Source organism: Nannobrachium achirus (genome assembly GCF_963921795.1).
Source record: "Nannobrachium achirus genome assembly, chromosome: 5".
In the NCBI taxonomy this organism is placed as follows: domain Eukaryota; kingdom Metazoa; phylum Chordata; class Actinopteri; order Myctophiformes; family Myctophidae; genus Nannobrachium; species Nannobrachium achirus.
The window spans coordinates 516,366-536,390 of record NC_137814.1 but is presented as its reverse complement, the minus strand read 5'-3'; the positions used below and the strand labels follow the sequence as shown (position 1 = coordinate 536,390).

The 20,025-nt window shown below is 39.4% G+C and overlaps 1 protein-coding gene across 5 annotated transcripts in view; it reads right to left on the bottom strand.

Annotated features, from left to right (window-relative positions):
* The window catches only part of LOC308286181 (dynein, cytoplasmic 1, intermediate chain 2a-like), a 40,852-nt gene extending 30,938 nt beyond the window's left edge, over positions 1–9,914 (bottom strand). For all 5 annotated transcript variants that reach the window (XM_080727137.1, XM_080727139.1, XM_080727141.1 and 2 more), the window contains exons 1-3: positions 9,779–9,914; positions 1,273–1,384; positions 118–232 (exon numbers count right to left, since the gene is read on the bottom strand). In XM_080727137.1, the coding sequence (XP_080583263.1) occupies positions 118–232; positions 1,273–1,380 (223 nt within the window). In that variant the 5' untranslated portion in view covers positions 1,381–1,384; positions 9,779–9,914. The remainder of the gene's footprint in view (positions 1–117; positions 233–1,272; positions 1,385–9,778) is intronic.
* Positions 9,915–20,025: the final 10,111 nt, after the last annotated feature.

Genomic DNA, 20,025 nt, shown 5'->3' with positions numbered 1-20,025 from the left:
ATCATGAAAAACATTAAACACACTGATCATTATGACATTGTGTGTGTGTGTGTGTGTGTGTGTGTGTGTGTGTGTGTGTGTGTGTGTGTGTGTGTATATACAGTATAAATACAGTACCATGTTGTATATCAGCAGTGATCCCCACGCTCTGCAGCAGAGCTTCAGTCTCTCTTCTCTTCCTCTCCAGATCAGAGTCCTCCCCTCCCCCCTCCCCCCCACGCTTCACATCGCCCTGGGAACGCAGACACAAACACCTTTATTCAATATGCTTCACAATGGAGACATTTATGAAACTTTATCCACAAAACATACTGTAAATAGAATGCAGTAAACTATCTATATCGCAGAACGCAGAGAGACAGCGTAGCGTCTCAGTAAACTATAGGATCATAGAACGCAGAGAGACAGCGTAGCGTCTCAGTAAACTATAGGATCATAGAATGCGTCTCAGTAAACTATAGGATCGTAGAACGCAGAGAGACAGCGTAGCGTCTCAGTAAACTATAGGATCATAGAACGCAGAGAGACAGCGTAGCGTCTCAGTAAACTATAGGATCATAGAACGCAGAGAGACAGCGTAGCGTCTCAGTAAACTATAGGATCATAGAACGCAGAGAGACAGCGTAGCGTCTCAGTAAACTATAGGATCATAGAACGCAGAGAGACAGCGTAGCGTCTCAGTAAACTATAGGATCATAGAACGCAGAGAGACAGCGTAGTGTCTCAGTAAACTATAGGATCGTAGAACGCAGAGAGACAGCGTAGCGTCTCAGTAAACTATAGGATCATAGAACGCAGAGAGACAGCGTAGCGTCTCAGTAAACTATAGGATCATAGAAAGCAGAGAGACAGCGTAGCGTCTCAGTAAACTATAGGATCGTAGAACGCAGAGAGACAGCGTAGCGTCTCAGTAAACTATAGGATCGTAGAACGCAGAGAGACAGCGTAGCGTCTCAGTAAACTATAGGATTGTAGAACGCAGAGAGACAGCGTAGCGTCTCAGTAAACTATAGGATCGTAGAACGCAGAGAGACAGCGTAGCGTCTCAGTAAACTATAGGATCATAGAACGCAGAGAGACAGCGTAGCGTCTCAGTAAACTATAGGATCATAGAACGCAGAGAGACAGCGTAGCGTCTCAGTAAACTATAGGATCATAGAACGCAGAGAGACAGCGTAGCGTCTCAGTAAACTATAGGATCATAGAACGCAGAGAGACAACGTAGCGTCTCAGTAAACTATAGGATCATAGAATGCTTCTCAGTAAACTCACATCTTTCTTCTTCTTCTCCTCCTCTTTTCTTTTCTTCTCTTCTCGGATCTGAGCGATTCGTTGCTTCTTCCTCTCCAGCTCCGCTTTCAGCTCACTCTTATCTGACATGATGCTGCACACACACACACACACACCCACACCCACACACACACACACACACACACACACACACACACACACACACACACACACACACAGACATGACTGGGGTTACAATTTACAGTTTACAGTTTAGGCATTTAGCAGACGCTTTTAATCCAAAGCGACTTACAATAAGCAGATAAAACATCACAATAATAAACAAGGTTAAATGTCAGTAACAGCAATATAACAAATGCAAATGAATATCTATCTAGAAAAACAATATAATCCGTAAAGAAAAAAGGTTTCTAAAAAACCTAAAAACAAATGCTAACTAGCTTCTAGGTTGAATAGTTAGGGAGCCGCCTGGGGAACCAGAGCCCCTGGTTGTCCCAGGTTCCATTCCATAGCTGAATGGTTAGGGAGCCACCTGGGGAACCAGAGCCCCTGGTTGTCCCAGGTTCCATTCCATAGCTGAATGGTTAGGGAGCCTGGGGAACCAGAGCCCCTGGTTGTCCCAGGTTCCATTCCATAGCTGAATGGTTAGGGAGCCCGCCTGGGGAACCAGAGCCCCTGGTTGTCCCAGGTTCCATTCCATAGCTGAATGATTAGGGAGCCTGGGGAACCAGAGCCCCTGGTTGTCCAGGTTCCATAGCTGAATGGTTAGGGAGCCACCTGGGGAACCAGAGCCCCTGGTTGTCCCAGGTTCCATTCCATAGCTGAATGGTTAGGGAGCCCGCCTGGGGAACCAGAGCCCCTGGTTGTCCCAGGTTCCATTCCATAGCTGAATGGTTAGGGAGCCCGCCTGGGGAACCAGAGCTCCTGGTTGTCCCAGGTTCCATTCCATAGCTGAATGGTTAGGGAGCCCGCCTGGGGAACCAGAGCCCCTGGTTGTCCCAGGTTCCATAGCTGAATGGTTAGGGAGCCCGCCTGGGGAACCAGAGCCCCTGGTTGTACCAGGTTCCATTCCATAGCTGAATGGTTAGGGAGCCGCCTGGGGAACCAGAGCCCCTGGTTGTCCCAGGTTCCATTCCATAGCTGAATGGTTAGGGAGCCCGCCTGGGGAACCAGAGCCCCTGGTTGTCCCAGGTTCCATAGCTGAATGGTTAGGGAGCCCGCCTGGGGAACCAGAGCCCCTGGTTGTCCCAGGTTCCATTCCAGGCCAGGGTAGCAATGTGGATGTGTGTCCCTGAGTAAGACTCTTAACCCCTAATTGCTCACGCATCAACATGCGAGGTACACATATCGATGAAGACAGCTTGAAATGAGGTATTGGTGTATGTGTCAAATTAATTAACACACACACTATGCATGCACGTAGCACATGCACAAAAGCAGTCCATCTGTAACCAGGTGTAGTTATTTCAATAAAACCATTGTTAGGAAATGGAAATAAGGCATTTAATGTCTTTATTCTATGTGTACTGTGCAGTGTGCATGCATGGATATGATATTCATTATCTGGGTTAGGCAGGCAGTGGACCTAAAGCAGAAAAACATTAAAAACTATATAATGCAATTGTTTTGACTAAATATGGTGAGTGATATCGATATGGAGATATCCAATATCGATAGATTTTCCTAACATCGCCCAGCCTTACCGCATACCTTACTGTAAAACACATACTGATGAATGCCTGCATTGTCTATGATAAATATCATGTTATCAGCCTACTGTACTGTACTGTACTGTACTGTACTGTACTGTACTGTATTATCATAACGTTACATATCCTATCATGTGTTTTATATCAGCCTACTGTACTGTACTGTACTGTACTGTATTAGCATAATGTTACACAGCCCCTATCATGTGTTTTATATCAGCCTACTGTACTGTACTGTACTGTACTGTACTGTACTGTATTAGCACATCTGGTGCCAACCTCGAGTTTCCCGAGTTTGTATTGATACCAACGCTGTGCCAACCCCGAGTTTCCCGAGTTTGGGCCGTTTTTGAAAAAAAAAAAAAAAAAAAAAATCAATTTTTTTTTTTCAAAAACATTTTTTGGACCTCCAGAAATGTATTAGTCATGATCGCGATCGCGAAATTGCATGTTTAACCCCCATACCAACCCATTCTTTCAAACATGGCAGCCATGTTTGTTTACATCTGAAGAAAACATAATGGCCCATAAATCATGAATGCCTGAACGGATTTCCAAGCGGATTTTTTTGTTTGAAAGCTGTGAACAGCATCTACACACGTGGTGCATCATCTAGGCATGGGCGTGCACTTTTTACACAATTGCACAATTACATGGAAGTCTATGGTAACCATGGCAACGCGAGACATTGAAGAGAAAACATCATTGCAACATAAGTGTTAACATAATGTTACATAGCCTATCATGTGTTTTATATCAGCCTACAGGCCTCTACTGTACTGTATTAACACAGTGGTTCTCAACCTGCGGGTCGGGACCCCCAGGGGGGTCCCCAGATGATTAGCTTAATGTGCAACATTAAACCAACATAAAGTTTAAGTGTATAGACTATAGAGGGTATCTGCACATTTATAAAGTGACAATTTTAATTCCCTTAAAATTACATTTGAATCATTGGACAAACTGTCAAATATTAGAGGCAGAAATTGTGAAAACAGCAGATCTACAATGTAGATCTGCTATTTTCACAATATATACAAAATGTAATGCCTCAACTTTAAGTGCTCGTCAGGGTGGGGACCAAGGACCCCTTAGTTGAGAGAGAGATGAAGCAGGGACCCCCACAACCTGTTCATAGATTCCATGTAGTTTCATTGTTTGACAGCACAATCATCAGTGTATTTTGGATTCATGTCAATTTGTGTTTTCAGATATTTAACCACTTGAACCGTCAATACTTAATAAACTATTATTTTTCCCCTCTACAGCAAGCTCACATCTTCTATAGCAGATCTACAAGCTCACATCTTCTATAGCAGATCTACAAGCTCACATCTTATGTGGCAGATCTACAAGCTCACATCTTCTGTAGCAGATCTACAAGCTCACAACGCCTCGCAGCGCAACTGGTTGTGAGCTTGTAGATCTGCTACTAAATACGGACGCTAGGATTCAAGTAGTTAAAAAGGAGAAAAAGGTTTCTATCAAACAAAGATGTGGAGGACCCCCTGACCCCTGTAGTAACTCTGAGGACCCCATGTAGTAACTCTGAGGACCCCCTGGCCTGTAGTAACCCTGAGGACCCCCTGTAGTAACTCTGAGGACCCCCTAGGGGTCCCGGACCCCCTTGTATCAGGCTCTATAATAAACATTATCATTGTATCTCCCAGGGTGCTATGCGTTGCCCTCCACAAGGGGGCAGCAATGATATGAGTCAAAAAGGATGTCAATTGAAACAAGCTCATTTGGGTCTCCTTTTAGTAGACCTTGTACCAGTGAACTGTACGGTTTCCTAATGCAACCTGTCAATAAAATTATTCAATCAATCAATCAAGCAAGCGGCCTCACGGTTTACACTACATCAGGGGTCTTCAACAGGGGGTCCGGGACCCCTAGGGGGTCCTCAGAGTTACTACAGGGGGTCCTCTAAATCTATGTCCTTTTTTATATTAACCACTTGAACCCTCGTGTCTATATTCTGAGAACTTTAGCCAAAAATAGCCGATCTACAAGCTCACAACGCCCCGCGCTACGAGCATGTAGATCTGCTATTTTCAAAATTTCTGCCTCTGATATTTGACAATTTTGACCAATGTTTAATTTGTCATTTTAGAGGTATTAAAAAGTCCTTAAAGGGCCTACACCATGCTTTTAAAACTATATTTTTTGTATAAATATATGCTCAAAATTGAGTCTAAAGCTGCATTCACACTACAGATATATAGTTGAACGTTTTGCTTGCTTGGTCAATGTTATCTCAATGGAAACCAGCTTTAAAGATACAGGACACACACCAAACGAAGGTTTGGAAGCTTTAAAGCTGGTTTCCATTGAGATTACATTGACCAAGCAAGCTAAACGTTCAACTATATATCTGCAGTGTGAATGCAGCTTTAGACAGGTTTTAACCATTTTGTTTGTTCTAGCTCTACTATAATGAGGCTCTCCAGCTGCAATACCAAAACGGCCTGTTTGCTCAGGGGCGCATCTAGTGGGGTTTTTCCAGAAAAAAAATACGTTTTTTGAAAAAGAAAAAGTTTTTTGAAAAAGAAAGTTTTTTGAAAAAAAAAAGTTTTTTGAAAAAAAAAAAGTTTTTTGAAAAAAAAAAAGTTTTTTGGAAAAAAAAAAGGTTTTTGAAAAAAAAAGTTAGGGTTAGGTGTTATAGTGTAGCATATATAGATATATAGATCATGTGAACAGTTTATATTATATTGTATTGTGTTATAGTGATATATAGATCATGTATAGTATATTGTATATCATGTGAAGTCCAACAACAAAGCAGTCTTTATGCTCCACTATGATGACACCATAACAACAGTTTATATTATATTGTATTGTATTGTATTGTATTATATTATATTATATAGTATTGTGTTATAGTGTAGCATATATAGATATATAGATCATGTATAGTATATTGTATAGTGTAAGTGTAATAGTGTAGCATAGTGATATATAGATCATGTATAGTATATTGTATAGTGTAAGTGTTATAGTGTAGCATAGTGATATATAGATCATGTATAGTATATTGTATAGTGTTATAGTGTAGCATATATATATAGATATATATTATATAGATCATGTATAGTATATTGTATAGTGTTATAGTGTAGCATATATATATATATAGATATATATTATATAGATCATGTGTAGTATATTGTATAGTGTTATAGTGTAGCATATATAGATATAGTATAGTGTATAGTGTTATAGTGTAGCATATATAGATATATAGATATATAGATCATGTATATTATATTGTATAGTGTTATAGTGTAGCATATATAGCAACCCATTCTCACTCCCTTTGCTTCACCCTCCCGACGCCGTGTCTTTCTTTCCTTTGCTTCACCCCTGTGAAGTTTTGGGAGTGACTATTGCGTCTAGGGTGCGACGGAGACGGAGGGTTTTTGGACGAGACAGAGTCTTAGTACGCATGCGCCGACATGTGTTTACTGGAAGATTTTTCACTGACGGCCGTCACGGGGAATCGAACCCCGGTCTCTGGATTTGTATCTCCATGCTCTACCGACTGAGCTAACGAGAGTGACTGGGAAGTACCTTTTTTTTTGTGCTTTTATCTTTGACAAAACGTGAAATGATAACGTAGTCCCTTCTTTGAGCCACATTCGGAGGCGGAAGCAGTCCCCTGGTCAAGATTTACTATTCTGTCCATAACGGCACGTAATTCGGTAACGCGGCTGAGTCGGCTCATGCGGCGTTCCCACCGCTCGTCGCGGCAACTCGGCTCGCTATCGCTCGCCTCGGTGGCGACTCACGGGGGTCATCGCCGCCTGAGACGGCGCCGCTCCGTCGTTTATAGTGGCGTGAACGGTAGCAACGGGTGGCTGGTAAACCAAGAAGCCTTCAGAGCGTATCGAATCCCGCATCAGGAACTACTTTTTTTTCTTTCTTCTTAGACCACCCAATGCGTCTAACCCTTGAGACATTAGGCAATCCGTCCGCGTCTATGGTGAGAAGCATTCGGTATTTAAGATCGCGTCGGTTGTATGACGCAATAGGGGTGAGAACCTGTTGTATATAGATATATAGATATATAGATCATGTATATTATATTGTATAGTGTTATAGTGTAGCATATATAGATATATAGATCATGTATAGTATATTGTATAGTGTTATAGTGTAGCATATATATATAGATATATATTATATAGATCATGTATAGTATATTGTATAGTGTTATAGTGTAGCATAGTGATATATAGATCATGTATAGTATATTGTATAGTGTTATAGTGTAGCATATATAGATATATAGATCATGTATATTATATTGTATAGTGTTATAGTGTAGCATATAGGCCTATAGATATATAGATATATAGAAATATAGATATATAGATCATGTATAGTATATTGTATAGTGTTATAGTGTAGCATATATAGATATATAGATCATGTATAGTATATTGTATAGTGTTATAGTGTAGCATATATAGATATATAGATATATAGATCATGTATAGTATATTGTATAGTGTTATAGTGTAGCATATATAGATATATAGATCATGTATATTATATTGTATAGTGTTATAGTGTAGCATAGTGATATATAGATCATGTGAACAGTTTATATTATATTGTATTGTGTTATAGTGATATATAGATCATGTATAGTATATTAGTGTTATAGTGTAGCATAGTGATATATAGATCATGTGAACAGTTTATATTATATTGTATTGTGTTATAGTGATATATAGATCATGTATAGTATATTGTATAGTGTTATAGTGTAGCATATATAGATATATAGATATATAGATCATGTATAGTATATTGTATAGTGTTATAGTGTAGCATATATAGATATATAGATCATGTATAGTATATTGTATAGTGTTATAGTGTAGCATAGTGATATATAGATCATGTGAACAGTTTATATTATATTGTATTGTGTTATAGTGATATATAGATCATGTATAGTATATTAGTGTTATAGTGTAGCATAGTGATTTATAGATCATGTGAACAGTTTATATTATATTGTATTGTGTTATAGTGTTATAGTGTAGCATATAGGCCTATAGATATATAGATATATAGATCATGTGAACAGTTTATATTATATTGTATTGTGTTATAGTGATATATAGATCATGTATAGTATATTAGTGTTATAGTGTAGCATAGTGATATATAGATCATGTGAACAGTTTATATTATATTGTATTGTGTTATAGTGATATATAGATCATGTATAGTATATTAGTGTTATAGTGTAGCATAGTGATTTATAGATCATGTGAACAGTTTATATTATATTGTATTGTGTTATAGTGATATATAGATCATGTATAGTATATTAGTGTTATAGTGTAGCATAGTGATATATAGATCATGTGAACAGTTTATATTATATTGTATTGTGTTATAGTGATATATAGATCATGTATAGTATATTGTATAGTGTTATAGTGTAGCATATATAGATATATAGATCATGTATATTATATTGTATAGTGTTATAGTGTAGCATATATAGATATATAGATCATGTATATTATATTGTATAGTGTTATAGTGTAGCATATATAGATAGATCATGTATAGTATATTAGTGTTATAGTGTAGCATAGTGATATATAGATCATGTATGGTATTGTATAGTGTTATAGTGTAGCATAGTGATATATAGATCATGTATATTATATTGTATAGTGTTATAGTGTAGCATATATAGATATATAGATCATGTATATTATATTGTATAGTGTTATAGTGTAGCATATATAGATATATAGATATATAGATCATGTATAGTATATTGTATAGTGTTATAGTGTAGCATATATAGATATATAGATATATAGATCATGTATATTATATTGTATAGTGTTATAGTGTAGCATATATAGATATATAGATATATAGATCATGTATAGTATATTGTATAGTGTTATAGTGATATATAGATCATGTATAGTATATTAGTGTTATAGTGTAGCATAGTGATTTATAGATCATGTGAACCGTTTATATTATATTGTATAGTGTTATAGTGTTATAGTGTAGCATATAGGCCTATAGATATATAGATATATAGATCATGTATAGTATATTGTATAGTGTTATAGTGTAGCATATATAGATATATAGATATATAGATCATGTATATTATATTGTATAGTGTTATAGTGTAGCATATATAGATATATAGATATATAGATCATGTATATTATATTGTATAGTGTTATAGTGTAGCATATATAGATATATAGATATATAGATCATGTATATTATATTGTATAGTGTTATAGTGTAGCATATATAGATATATAGATCATGTATAGTATATTGTATAGTGTTATAGTGATATATAGATCATGTATAGTATATTAGTGTTATAGTGTAGCATAGTGATTTATAGATCATGTGAACCGTTTATATTATATTGTATAGTGTTATAGTGTAGCATATAGGCCTATAGATATATAGATATATAGATCATGTATATTATATTGTATAGTGTTATAGTGTAGCATATATAGATATATAGATCATGTATAGTATATTGTATAGTGTTATAGTGTAGCATAGTGATTTATATATCATGTGAAGTCCAACAACAAAGCAGTCTTTATGCTCCATTATGATGACACCATAACAACAGCCTGAGGACAGAACAAACAGCAGATCTACAAGCTGTGGACGCGTCTCGTCGCTACGCGTCGACAGCTTGTAGATCTGCTGCTGCTGCTGCTGCTGCTAGCAGCGGCCGTTAGACCGTTAAACATAACGGACCGTTAGAATGACAGAATAACGGCTGCTTTCATTACCTGGTTATAATGACGTCACAACACCACGGATGATCCGCTAACGCAGAAACAGAGAGGACAGTTTGATACTAAAATGATATTACAAAATAATGTGTTATTAATAAAACCGTGGTGACCGAATGGACGCTGATGACGCTGGAAGCTCTGAGCCTGTTCTTCTGTGTAGAGGTGGGACGTTCGAGAACGAATCGAGTCTTTTGAACGGCTCTTTGAAATGAACGATGGGATCCGGTTCACAGTCGCCTAGTTCCAGACCCTGAATCGCTAGCCACACCCCTTTAATTTTTTTGAATAATGAAGTGAAACGAAATGTCAATTCAGTGTCAGGCCTGCTCAATTTTCCATAAAATACAGAGGTCCTCATTTTTGGAATTGCTTGCCACAACATATAAGAGATTTTACGAGCCCTTGCTCTTTCAAGAGACAACTAACAAAGTTTTTATTAACACATTTAAGCCACTCACTGGTTGTAAGTTAGGGATGTGGTTGGTTGTGAGTGGATATCGGTACTTTGGATGTATGTTATACAGTACGTTACCAGTCCTATTTATTTATCTCCTACTTAAGTGTTATGGATAATAGTCTTTATAGTAGATGACTAAATGCAGAATAGCTATATAGCTATACTTATTATTATCTCTTATTCTTATTTATAAACATGATTCTAAGCTTGAAGGATAGCTTTTAGGAAGGCCACTCGACTAACCTACTGGGCGGAACCGAGTTCAGACTGAATAATGAAGTGAAACGAAATGTCAATTCAGGCTGAGTGTCAGGCTAGGTTCACAGTTGGGTTCATTTCTAAATGAACAGTTGTGGAAAAAGTACAAACTTTCTTTACTTATATAAAAGTATCAACACTGCAATGTAGAAATACTCTGACGAAAGTAGACGTTCGGAATATAAATGCACTTGTGTAAAAGTACAAAAGTGTTGGTATCAACGTGTACCTAAAGTATCAAGAAGGTACTCCTCATTATTCCTAATGTCCCTTTTCTCAAGTTTTCCAATGAATAAAATGTAGAAAAACCATTAGAAAATAGCAGATCTACAAGCTCACAATGCATTGTGAGCTTGTAGATCTGCTATTTTGAGATGGCAGAAATGTATACAGGGTTTAAGTAGCCTAATTTGTAATCATAATCTACAAAGTAACTAAAATGAACCAGTCTTTTGAACGGCTCTTTGAAAGGAACGGATCCCAGAGATCCGGCTCACTTCAGAGAACCATAAATCCCATCTCTTCTTCTGTGTTCTGTTCACTTCCGTCTGAGAACAGTGCAGATTCAGGCCTACAGTGACCCCTACTGGGGAGGGTTAGGGTTAACGCATGTTTTATTAGTGGTTCCCAACCTGTGGATCGGGACCCCCAGGGGGCGGGGGCGGGGGGTCCCCACATTATTTTGGGGAGGGGGTCCCCAGATGTTTAACTTAATGTGAAACATTTGTTTTCTCACTCAACAGTAAACAAACCAACATAAAGGTTAAGTGTATAGAGGGTATCTGCACATTTCTAAAGTGACAATTTAAGGACTTTTTACTACCTCTAAAATGACAAATTAAACATTGACCAAATTTAATTGTCAAATCTTAGAAGCAGAAAATAGCAGATCTACAAGCTCACAACGCCTTGCAACGCAGAGATCTGCTATTTTCACAATAGAGCCGTATTACACAAAATGTAATGCCTCAACTCTTAGTGCTCGTCAGGGTGGGGTGGGGGGTCCCCAGTTCAAATAGGATTATTTTGGGGGGTCCCCAGATTGTATCCAAGGCGCTTTACATAGATTGTGCATTACATTCACACACACATTCATTACATTCACCCAGTTAGAGCAGGGCTGGGCAACTTTGATGCTGCATGAGAGGGCCACTATATTTTCACATATACTCCAGAGGGCCACTATATTTTCACATATACTCCAGAGGGCCACTATATTTTCACATATACTCCAGAGGGCCACAATGCATTTATAGTGTCGCACTGTGATGCGTTTTGAGCTTGTAGATCTGCTATTTTTGCTAATTATTTAATTGGTATCCTGAAAAGGATTTTATTTTTTTTTATTTTTTTTTATTTTTTCAAATGCATATGTAGGCTACAGGTTCAATTCAATCTTTATTTCAATTCGATCCATATCAGTCACATACAATAAAACAATACAAGAACAAGTAATAAAAAAATCAAAATAATAGCACAGAGCACCAAGCCCAAACATTCAGTTCCTGACATACAGACATGTGCGCCAATGGTTCCACAGTCTAGATGAGAACCTATAACAGCAATGATGTCATTAACTGACTCAGATGCCCTACACATAAACCTGTACATGAGGTTAACTGACTCAGTCACTCAGATGCCCTACACATAAACCTGTACATAAGGTTGCGTAGCACAGCAGAGCAGGTGGGAACCCCCACACTGACAAACATCTGGCTCGCACTGGAGCTTCTCTTAACAGCAGCCTCATACAGTCATTATAGGCCACTGTGAGACGTCTGATGCTGCCTTGTCTGTAGCGACACCAAAGCTGGGCAGTATACAGTGGTGTACGAAAGGATCTAAAAAGAGATATCTTCACAGGTACAGAGCACATGCTAAATTTGCGACACAGCATGTTGGCTTGGGCATACAGCTTCCGCCGCTGTCTATAGATGTCCTTGTCATCTGACAGGTCATTGGAGATAATATGACCCAAATAAGTAATCTCGCTACATACATTTAGGGTAGAGCCAGCTAGATTGAAGTCAGGGAAGGTAGATTGTCTGTCTGTCTTCCCTACTTCTGATAATCATGATTTTACTCTTTTTAGCATTGTGTGTAGGCCAAGGCCATACTGTGAGCATACACTCAGAAGCTGTTGGAGATCCGCACTGTACGGACTAAATATGACCAAATCATCTGCATACATCAGGTGATTAATTAGTGAGTCACCAATCCTACACCCAGTTCTACATGCATTTAACATCAGAGATAGATCATTCATATAAACATTAAAAAGAAAAGGGGACAGAATTCCTCCTTGACGGACTCCATTAGTTACACGAAAGGAAGGAGAGATTGACTTCCCCCATTTTACACTCATCGTCTGGTGAGCATACCAGAACACCAAAATTCTGACTAAGTAACTAGGGACCTCTCTTTGTGTCAATTTCAAAAACAACTTCTCGTGATTAATGCGATCAAACGCCCGAGAAGCATCAATAAAAGACACAAACATAGTAGAGTTCTGTCTACTGTATTTTTCTAGAATCTCTTTGAGAGCAAAAATACACAAATCAGTGCCATGTTTCCTTTTAAATAATAAAGGTTCTTTGTACTTCTTACTTTATGAACTTAATCACAAATGTATTGGACATAAAAAAGACTAGTTGTGGGCTCGCCTGGAAGGCGAGCACACGTATGTTATCTTCATTATTTATAGTCAGTCAGTCAGTATCTCCTCAAAACTTTGGCGCGATTCAACTCCTACACACTTACACCTTTCAACACCATTCAAATGGTTATGTGTTCAGCTTACTGTGGACACGTGTGCTTGTATTTTTCATTTTGAAATGTTTTGTAGTTTTAGAGAAATTTTACTTTAAAAGAATCAAGTTTTAGGATCCTGATTGGTTGTGATATGTCCCTGGCAACCGACGGCAACCAGTGGAATGGCGGACTGTCCCTTCAGGCTATAGAATTTAAGGATGTTACTGTAGGTCCCAGTGGCCTGAGGGGACAGTCAGTCATTGTGTTGGTTGTTGTTGGTTGTCAGGGAGATCAGTTGACAGGCTTTTCATTTGTATTACTTCTACTCCGCTACAATTACAGAATTTGACAGCTTTAGTTATTTGTTACTTTGCAGATTTTATTATTAATACAAATTTCTGTAGAGCGAAGTGTCATAATCATCACCAAAGTCTCAGGTTACAAGAGGGAAGGGGGGGGGGGGGGGGGACACATATAATTCATAGATATAGGAACACATAGAATATGTACTGTACAGTACAGTACAGATAGGTAAGGTAGAGTACAGTAAAGTACAGTAAGGTACAGTACAGTAAGGTACAATACAGTAGTGTACAGTAAGGTACAGTAGAGTACAGTACAGTAAGATACAGTACAGTAAGGTACAGTAGAGTACATTTAAGTACAGTACAGTAAGGTACAGTAGAGTACATTAAAGTACAGTAAGGTACACTAAGGTACAGTAGAGTACATTAAAGTACAGTACAGTAAGGTATAGTAAGGTACAGTAGAGTACATTAAAGTACAGTACAGTAAGGTACAGTAAAGTACAATACAGTACGGTACAGCAGAGTACAGTACAGTAAGGTACAGCAGAGTACAGTAAAGTACAGTACAGTAAGGTACAGTAAAGTACAGTACAGTAAGGTACAGTAAAGTAAGGTACAGTAAAGTACAGTACAGTAAGGTACAGTAGTGTACAGTAAAGTACAGTAAAGTGCAGTAGAGTACAGTACAGTAAGGTACAGTAGAGTACAGCGAAGTACAGTACAGTAAGGTACAGTACAGCACAGTAAGGTACAGTACAGTACAGTACAGTACAGTACAGTACAGTACAGTACAGTACAGTACATACACACACAGGGTATAGCTGCTCAGATTCACCACTCCACTTCGAACAGGCCGGACTGGGCCCGTCAGTAAAATGAAAGAGAGCATTGCCTGGGACCTTGACACCTTTTACTATTATTTTTTGGGTGGAAGCGAGCCCACACTGTTTCGAAGGAACAGTATTTCTAGTTGTATATTAGAATCAAGAAGATTCTAATATACAGTCGACTGAAGTAATTAAAGTGGGTCAAGTTTGCATGTGTCTGTGACCCTTCTTTGTATAGGCTATACTTACTGTTTTTTTGTTTTTGTTTCTTGTTTTTTTCCTGACTATACCTACTGCATAGTACTGTGTTCTATCCGTCTGTCATTCAATGTTATATATGAGATACTTCAATGGTTTCCTGTGGAAATAAGCCAAGTGCTTTCCTAGGATCTCCTTTTAGTTGATCTTGTACCAGTGAACTGTACCGTCATGAAACTGTACCTTTTCCTATGCAAACTGACAATAAAGTCTTCAATCAATCAATCAATGAAAAAGTAAAAGTACAAAATGTTTTAAAATAGCAGATCTACAAGCTTGTGGATCGGCTATTTTCAAACTAGGTATACTAGGTATGAAAACAGGGCTAAAGTGGATTATGTGTGTTTTATAATATTATAATTTATGTCTGCAAAGCAACTGAAGTTTTCACATTTTTCAAATAAATAAGTAAAAGTATCGGAAATTGGAAATACTCAAGTAAAGTACAAATACTTCAATAGTGTACTTAAGTACAGTACTTAAGTAAATGTACTGAGTTACTTTACACCATTGATCATGCAGTGGGGTCAGTTCAGAAAAAGCTAAGGTATGGCAACATGACTGGTGTCTTGCACGCGCGCCTTCACACACATGCAAGACACCAGTCATGTTGCCATACCTTAGCAACAGATATGATACATTTATTTTAAGAAGAAGTAATATATCATTATATATAGGCCTACCTATAATATTATAATTACAATACCTTGTTAAAGTGACCATTTTGTTACATGTTGCATTAACCAGCACAGATAGACAAAGAGACATTCATGGATTCATATTTAGAACTAACTTTTATTCTCCCCCCCTGGACCCAGGGTATGGCAGCTGCATACCCCTGCCATACCCTGGACCCAGGGTATGGCAGCTGCACACCCCTGCCATACCCATTACGCCCCTGTGATCATGTATTATTGATGTCCATCTCTTCCATTCCAGAGGTGTGAAACCATCATTACACACCTGGTTGGAGCAATGATTACACACATCTAATTACACACACACACACACACACACACACACACACACACACACACACACACACACACACACACACACACACACACACACACACACACACACACACACACAGGTAATTACACACACACATACATACCTGTAATAATGACATACATACACACACACACACATACCATCCTAATACATGCTGCTGTGGTTCAATGACAGCTGAATTACAGCCTGCTTGGGCAACTGATTTTCCCCCTTGGGATCATAAAGGTATCTTTGCTCCAGTCGGCCTACAATAAGCTACCAGAGACATGTGATTATTATGACTATGATGACACCTCCATACTTTCAGGCCAAGGACCCCTTAGCTGAGAGAGAGATGAAGCAGGGACCCCTTAGTTGAGAGAGAGATGAAGCAGGGACCCCTTAGCTGAGAGAGATGAAGCAGGGACCCCTTAGCTGAGAGAGATGAAGCAGGGACCCCTTAGTTGAGAGAGAGATGAAGCAGGGACCCCTTAGTTGAGAGAGAGATGAAGCAGGGACCCCCACAACCTGTTCATAGATTCCATATAGTTTCATTGTTTGACAGCACAATCATCAGTGTATTTTGGATTCATGTCAATGTGTGTTTTCAGATATTTAACCACTTGAACCGTCAATACTTAATAAACTTGACCTTTCACTGTACTTAGTCTGCTCTTTCCCCCCCTCCAAAGCTCTTTGCCGAAAATAGCCGATCTACAAGCACACAACGCCTTGCACCGCGAGGCGTTGTGAGCTTGTAGATCTGCTATTTTTGGCTAAGGTTCTCAGAATATGGAAGCTAGGGTTCAAGTTGATAAGAAAGCGGGGGAAAAAAAGTTTCTATCACACAAAGATTTGGAGGACCCCCTGTAGTAACTCTGAGGACTCCTAGGGGTCCCGGACCTCCTGTTGAAGACCCCTGCTATAAACTATGACTCATCCTCCATATCTTCAGAGCCTGACCAACCCTACAACAGCCCATCATGATCTGAACCTCCTCTTGTTGAATCCTGACATTGTTTACTGTAAGAGGAAGTTTTATTTTAATAGTGTAGTTTCTGATTTCTATGCAACTTTCTATACCATACTATACATGCGGCCCCCACCTTCACCTAATGCGGCCCACAGGTTGATATTGGAATACTGATATATTATTGATTTCAGCTGTTACAATTCATTACAAATATGGAAAAATGACCAGCTTTAATTACTTCAGTCCATATTTGTAGCTTAATGACTAGTATTACAATATTATTGTATTTTTTATGTCCAATGTATTTGTATTTAAGTTCATAAAGTTAACATAAGAACATATAAATGCATTTGATTTTTTTAGAAAAAAGAAGATTCCCATTCAAAAATAGCAAAAATAGCAGATCTGCAAGCTCAAAACACGTTTTGAGCTTGTAGATCTGCTATTTTTGCTATGTATGCATTGTGGCCCTCTGGAGTGAGTGTGAAAATGTAGTGGCCCTCTCCTTTATCACAGTTGCCCACCCCTGTTCTAGAGTGCATTTCATGCATTTTCATTTCATTTGTGGGTCATGTTGTATTTTCATGATGTTTAATATGCTACACTGCAGCTTACGAGGCGGCTGCAGCTCAGGAAGTAGAGCAGGTTAATTGGCCAATGATCCGTTGGTCGGCGGTTCAATTCCCAGCTCCTCCTGTGTACATGTTGAAGAGTCCTTGAGCAAGACTCTGAACCCCTGGTTGCTCCCGGTGAGCAGGTTGGTGCAGGGACGTGCTGGCCACTGGGAAAAGCGGGACAACTCCCGAACGGCCGGTTCATTCCCGGCCGGTCCTGGCCGGCCATTAGGGAGAAAAAAAATGTTTTGGCCTTCGTTCCATTTTGGGGGCTGGGCGGCCAACAAAGTAAGTCGTCACTGTCGGGCAGAAATCTCGTATCTCCAAGTTTCAAATGTATACATTTCTTCGCAAAAGCAAAGCCCTGCTTCATCATACAAGGCCGTCGCACAAAAGTAGTGAAAACAGCAGATCTACAAGCACACAACGCCTCGCACCGCGAGGCGTTGTGTGCTTGTAGATCGGCTGTTTTCACTAGTTTAAATCATTTTTAAAATGATAAATACAAAACAAGCGGAAGGTTTCCACCCGACAACGACAAAATATAACTCATGTAATTGGCCCACTGGCTTGTCACTTTGTCACAAATCTTTGAGTAGCAGCAGCAGCGCTATAGAGAGAGATCTCTCCATCTCTTTTTCCCGGGCTGAATCAGGGGCCCAGCACGTCCCTGGGTTGGTGCCTTGCATGGTTTCCTCTGCCATCGCTGTGTGACTGGCAGAATGTAAAGACCCTTGGATAAAACGGTCTAACGGTTGCTTCTCTCCCCATTAAGGAGTCTTACTGGTATTACAGTCTATAGATGGCAAAGACCTCCACCGGCTGTCAGTCAGTCTGTCAGTCAGTCACATGTCACACGTCACACTTTTCCCCTGCTCATATCTCCGCCACCGTTGCCCCGATCCATGCCAAACTTTGCACACACACTCCTTGGCTGCCAAACCACAACCTAATTTCTGCCCTCTGCCCTCTTCTTGCGCCACCATGAGGCCAATTCTTGCAAAACACATTTTTGGAGGGTGTCCATATATTCTGAGAACCTTAGCCAAACATAGCAGATCTACAAGCTCACAACGCCTCGCAGTTTCGGCAAAGAGGTTTGGTGTAGAGGGGGAAAAGAGCAGACTAAGTACAGAGTGAAAGGTCAAGTTTATTAAGAGATGACGGTTCAAGTGGTTAAATATCTGAAAACACAAATTGACATGAATCCAAAATACACTGATGATTGTGCTGTCAAACAATGAAACTATATGGAATCTATGAACAGGTTGTGGGGGTCCCTGCTTCATCTCTCTCTCAACTAAGGGGTCCCTGCTTCATTTCTCTCAACTAAGGGGTCCCTGCTTCATCTCTCTCAGCTAAGGGCTCCCTGCTTCATCTCTCTCTCAACTAAGGGGTCCCTGCTTCATCTCTCTCTCAACTAAGGGGTCCCTGCTTCATCTCTCTCTCAGCTAAGGGGTCCCTGCTTCATCTCTCTCTCTCAACTAAGGGGCCCCTGCTTCATCTCTCTCTCAACTAAGGGGTCCCTGCTTCATCTCTCTCAGCTAAGGGGTCCCTGCTTCATCTCTCTCTCAATTCTTTACTGATTTTATTGTTTTAGATTGATATTCATATGCATTTGTTATATTGTTGTTGATGTTCTGACATGTTATCTTGTTATTATAGTACTGTATTATCTGCTTATTGTAAGTCTCTTTGGATTAAAAGCGTCTGCTAAATGCCTAAACTGTAAACTGTAAACTGTAACTAAGGGGTCCCTGCTTCATCCCTCTCTCAACTAAGGGGTCCTTGGCCTGAAAACGTTGAAGACCTCTGACCTAAAGTGTAAAAGGGAGAGAGAGGGGGGGAGCAGACATCCCATAATAATGCATATGTGTCAAACAGCCGTTGACTTCTCTTCCATCCCATAATAATGACGTGTCAAACAGCCGTTCTGCTCTGAAAGGCGTTTTGTTCAAACACTTCCTCCGTTTTCTGAGTCGTCAAGAACAAAGTTAAAAGGAACGACTCCAGCTGTTCTGGGAGGAGGTTTAATTCTTAGCTTCCAGGCAGGTTGAGTCAAGAAGACTGTTTGTGAATGAATGTCTCCACGTAGACCAGGGTTCTCCAATAGGCGGCCCGCGGGCCATTTAAGAACTATTTGATGCCGGTACGAATTACTCTGCCAGGCTAGTTTCTCCTATATAGTTTTTAGCTTACTTCTGGCACTAAGCACTTTGTCGCACTAGGCAATCTATTGCGCCAAGCACCTTATTCTTGTTGTGTTGTTGTTCGCCCTGTACTGTTTTGTTCTTGTTATTGTTAGTCTTGTTTTGTTTCTTGTTTTAGCTGAGGACAACGGATGAAATTTAGCTCTAAGCTAACTCCGGCTGGTTTACACTGAGATTTTTGTATGTTTGTATTTATTATGCAACATGTCAATGTCAATGTGTCTAAATGGTACTGTCCTGTCCAAATAAATAAATAAAGTAAAGTAAAGTATTTGCGGCCCGCGGGGGGGGGGGGGGGGGGGGGGGGGGGGGGGGGGAGCTACTGTCAGGCCCACACCAACCCCAGTAATAATGGTGGTATAAGAGCAGCAACAACAAGTATATCGTCGTTGTCGGGTTGGAAACCTCGTATCTCCAAGTTTCAAATTTGTAAATTTTTTTGCAAAGTAAAGCCCTGCTTTATCATACAAGGCCATTTCACAAAAATAGTGAAAACAGCAGATCTACAAGCAGTGCTTGTAGATCGGCTGTTTTCACTAGATTAAATCCTTTTTAAAAATGATAAATGCAAAACCAACGGTTTTGAACATAC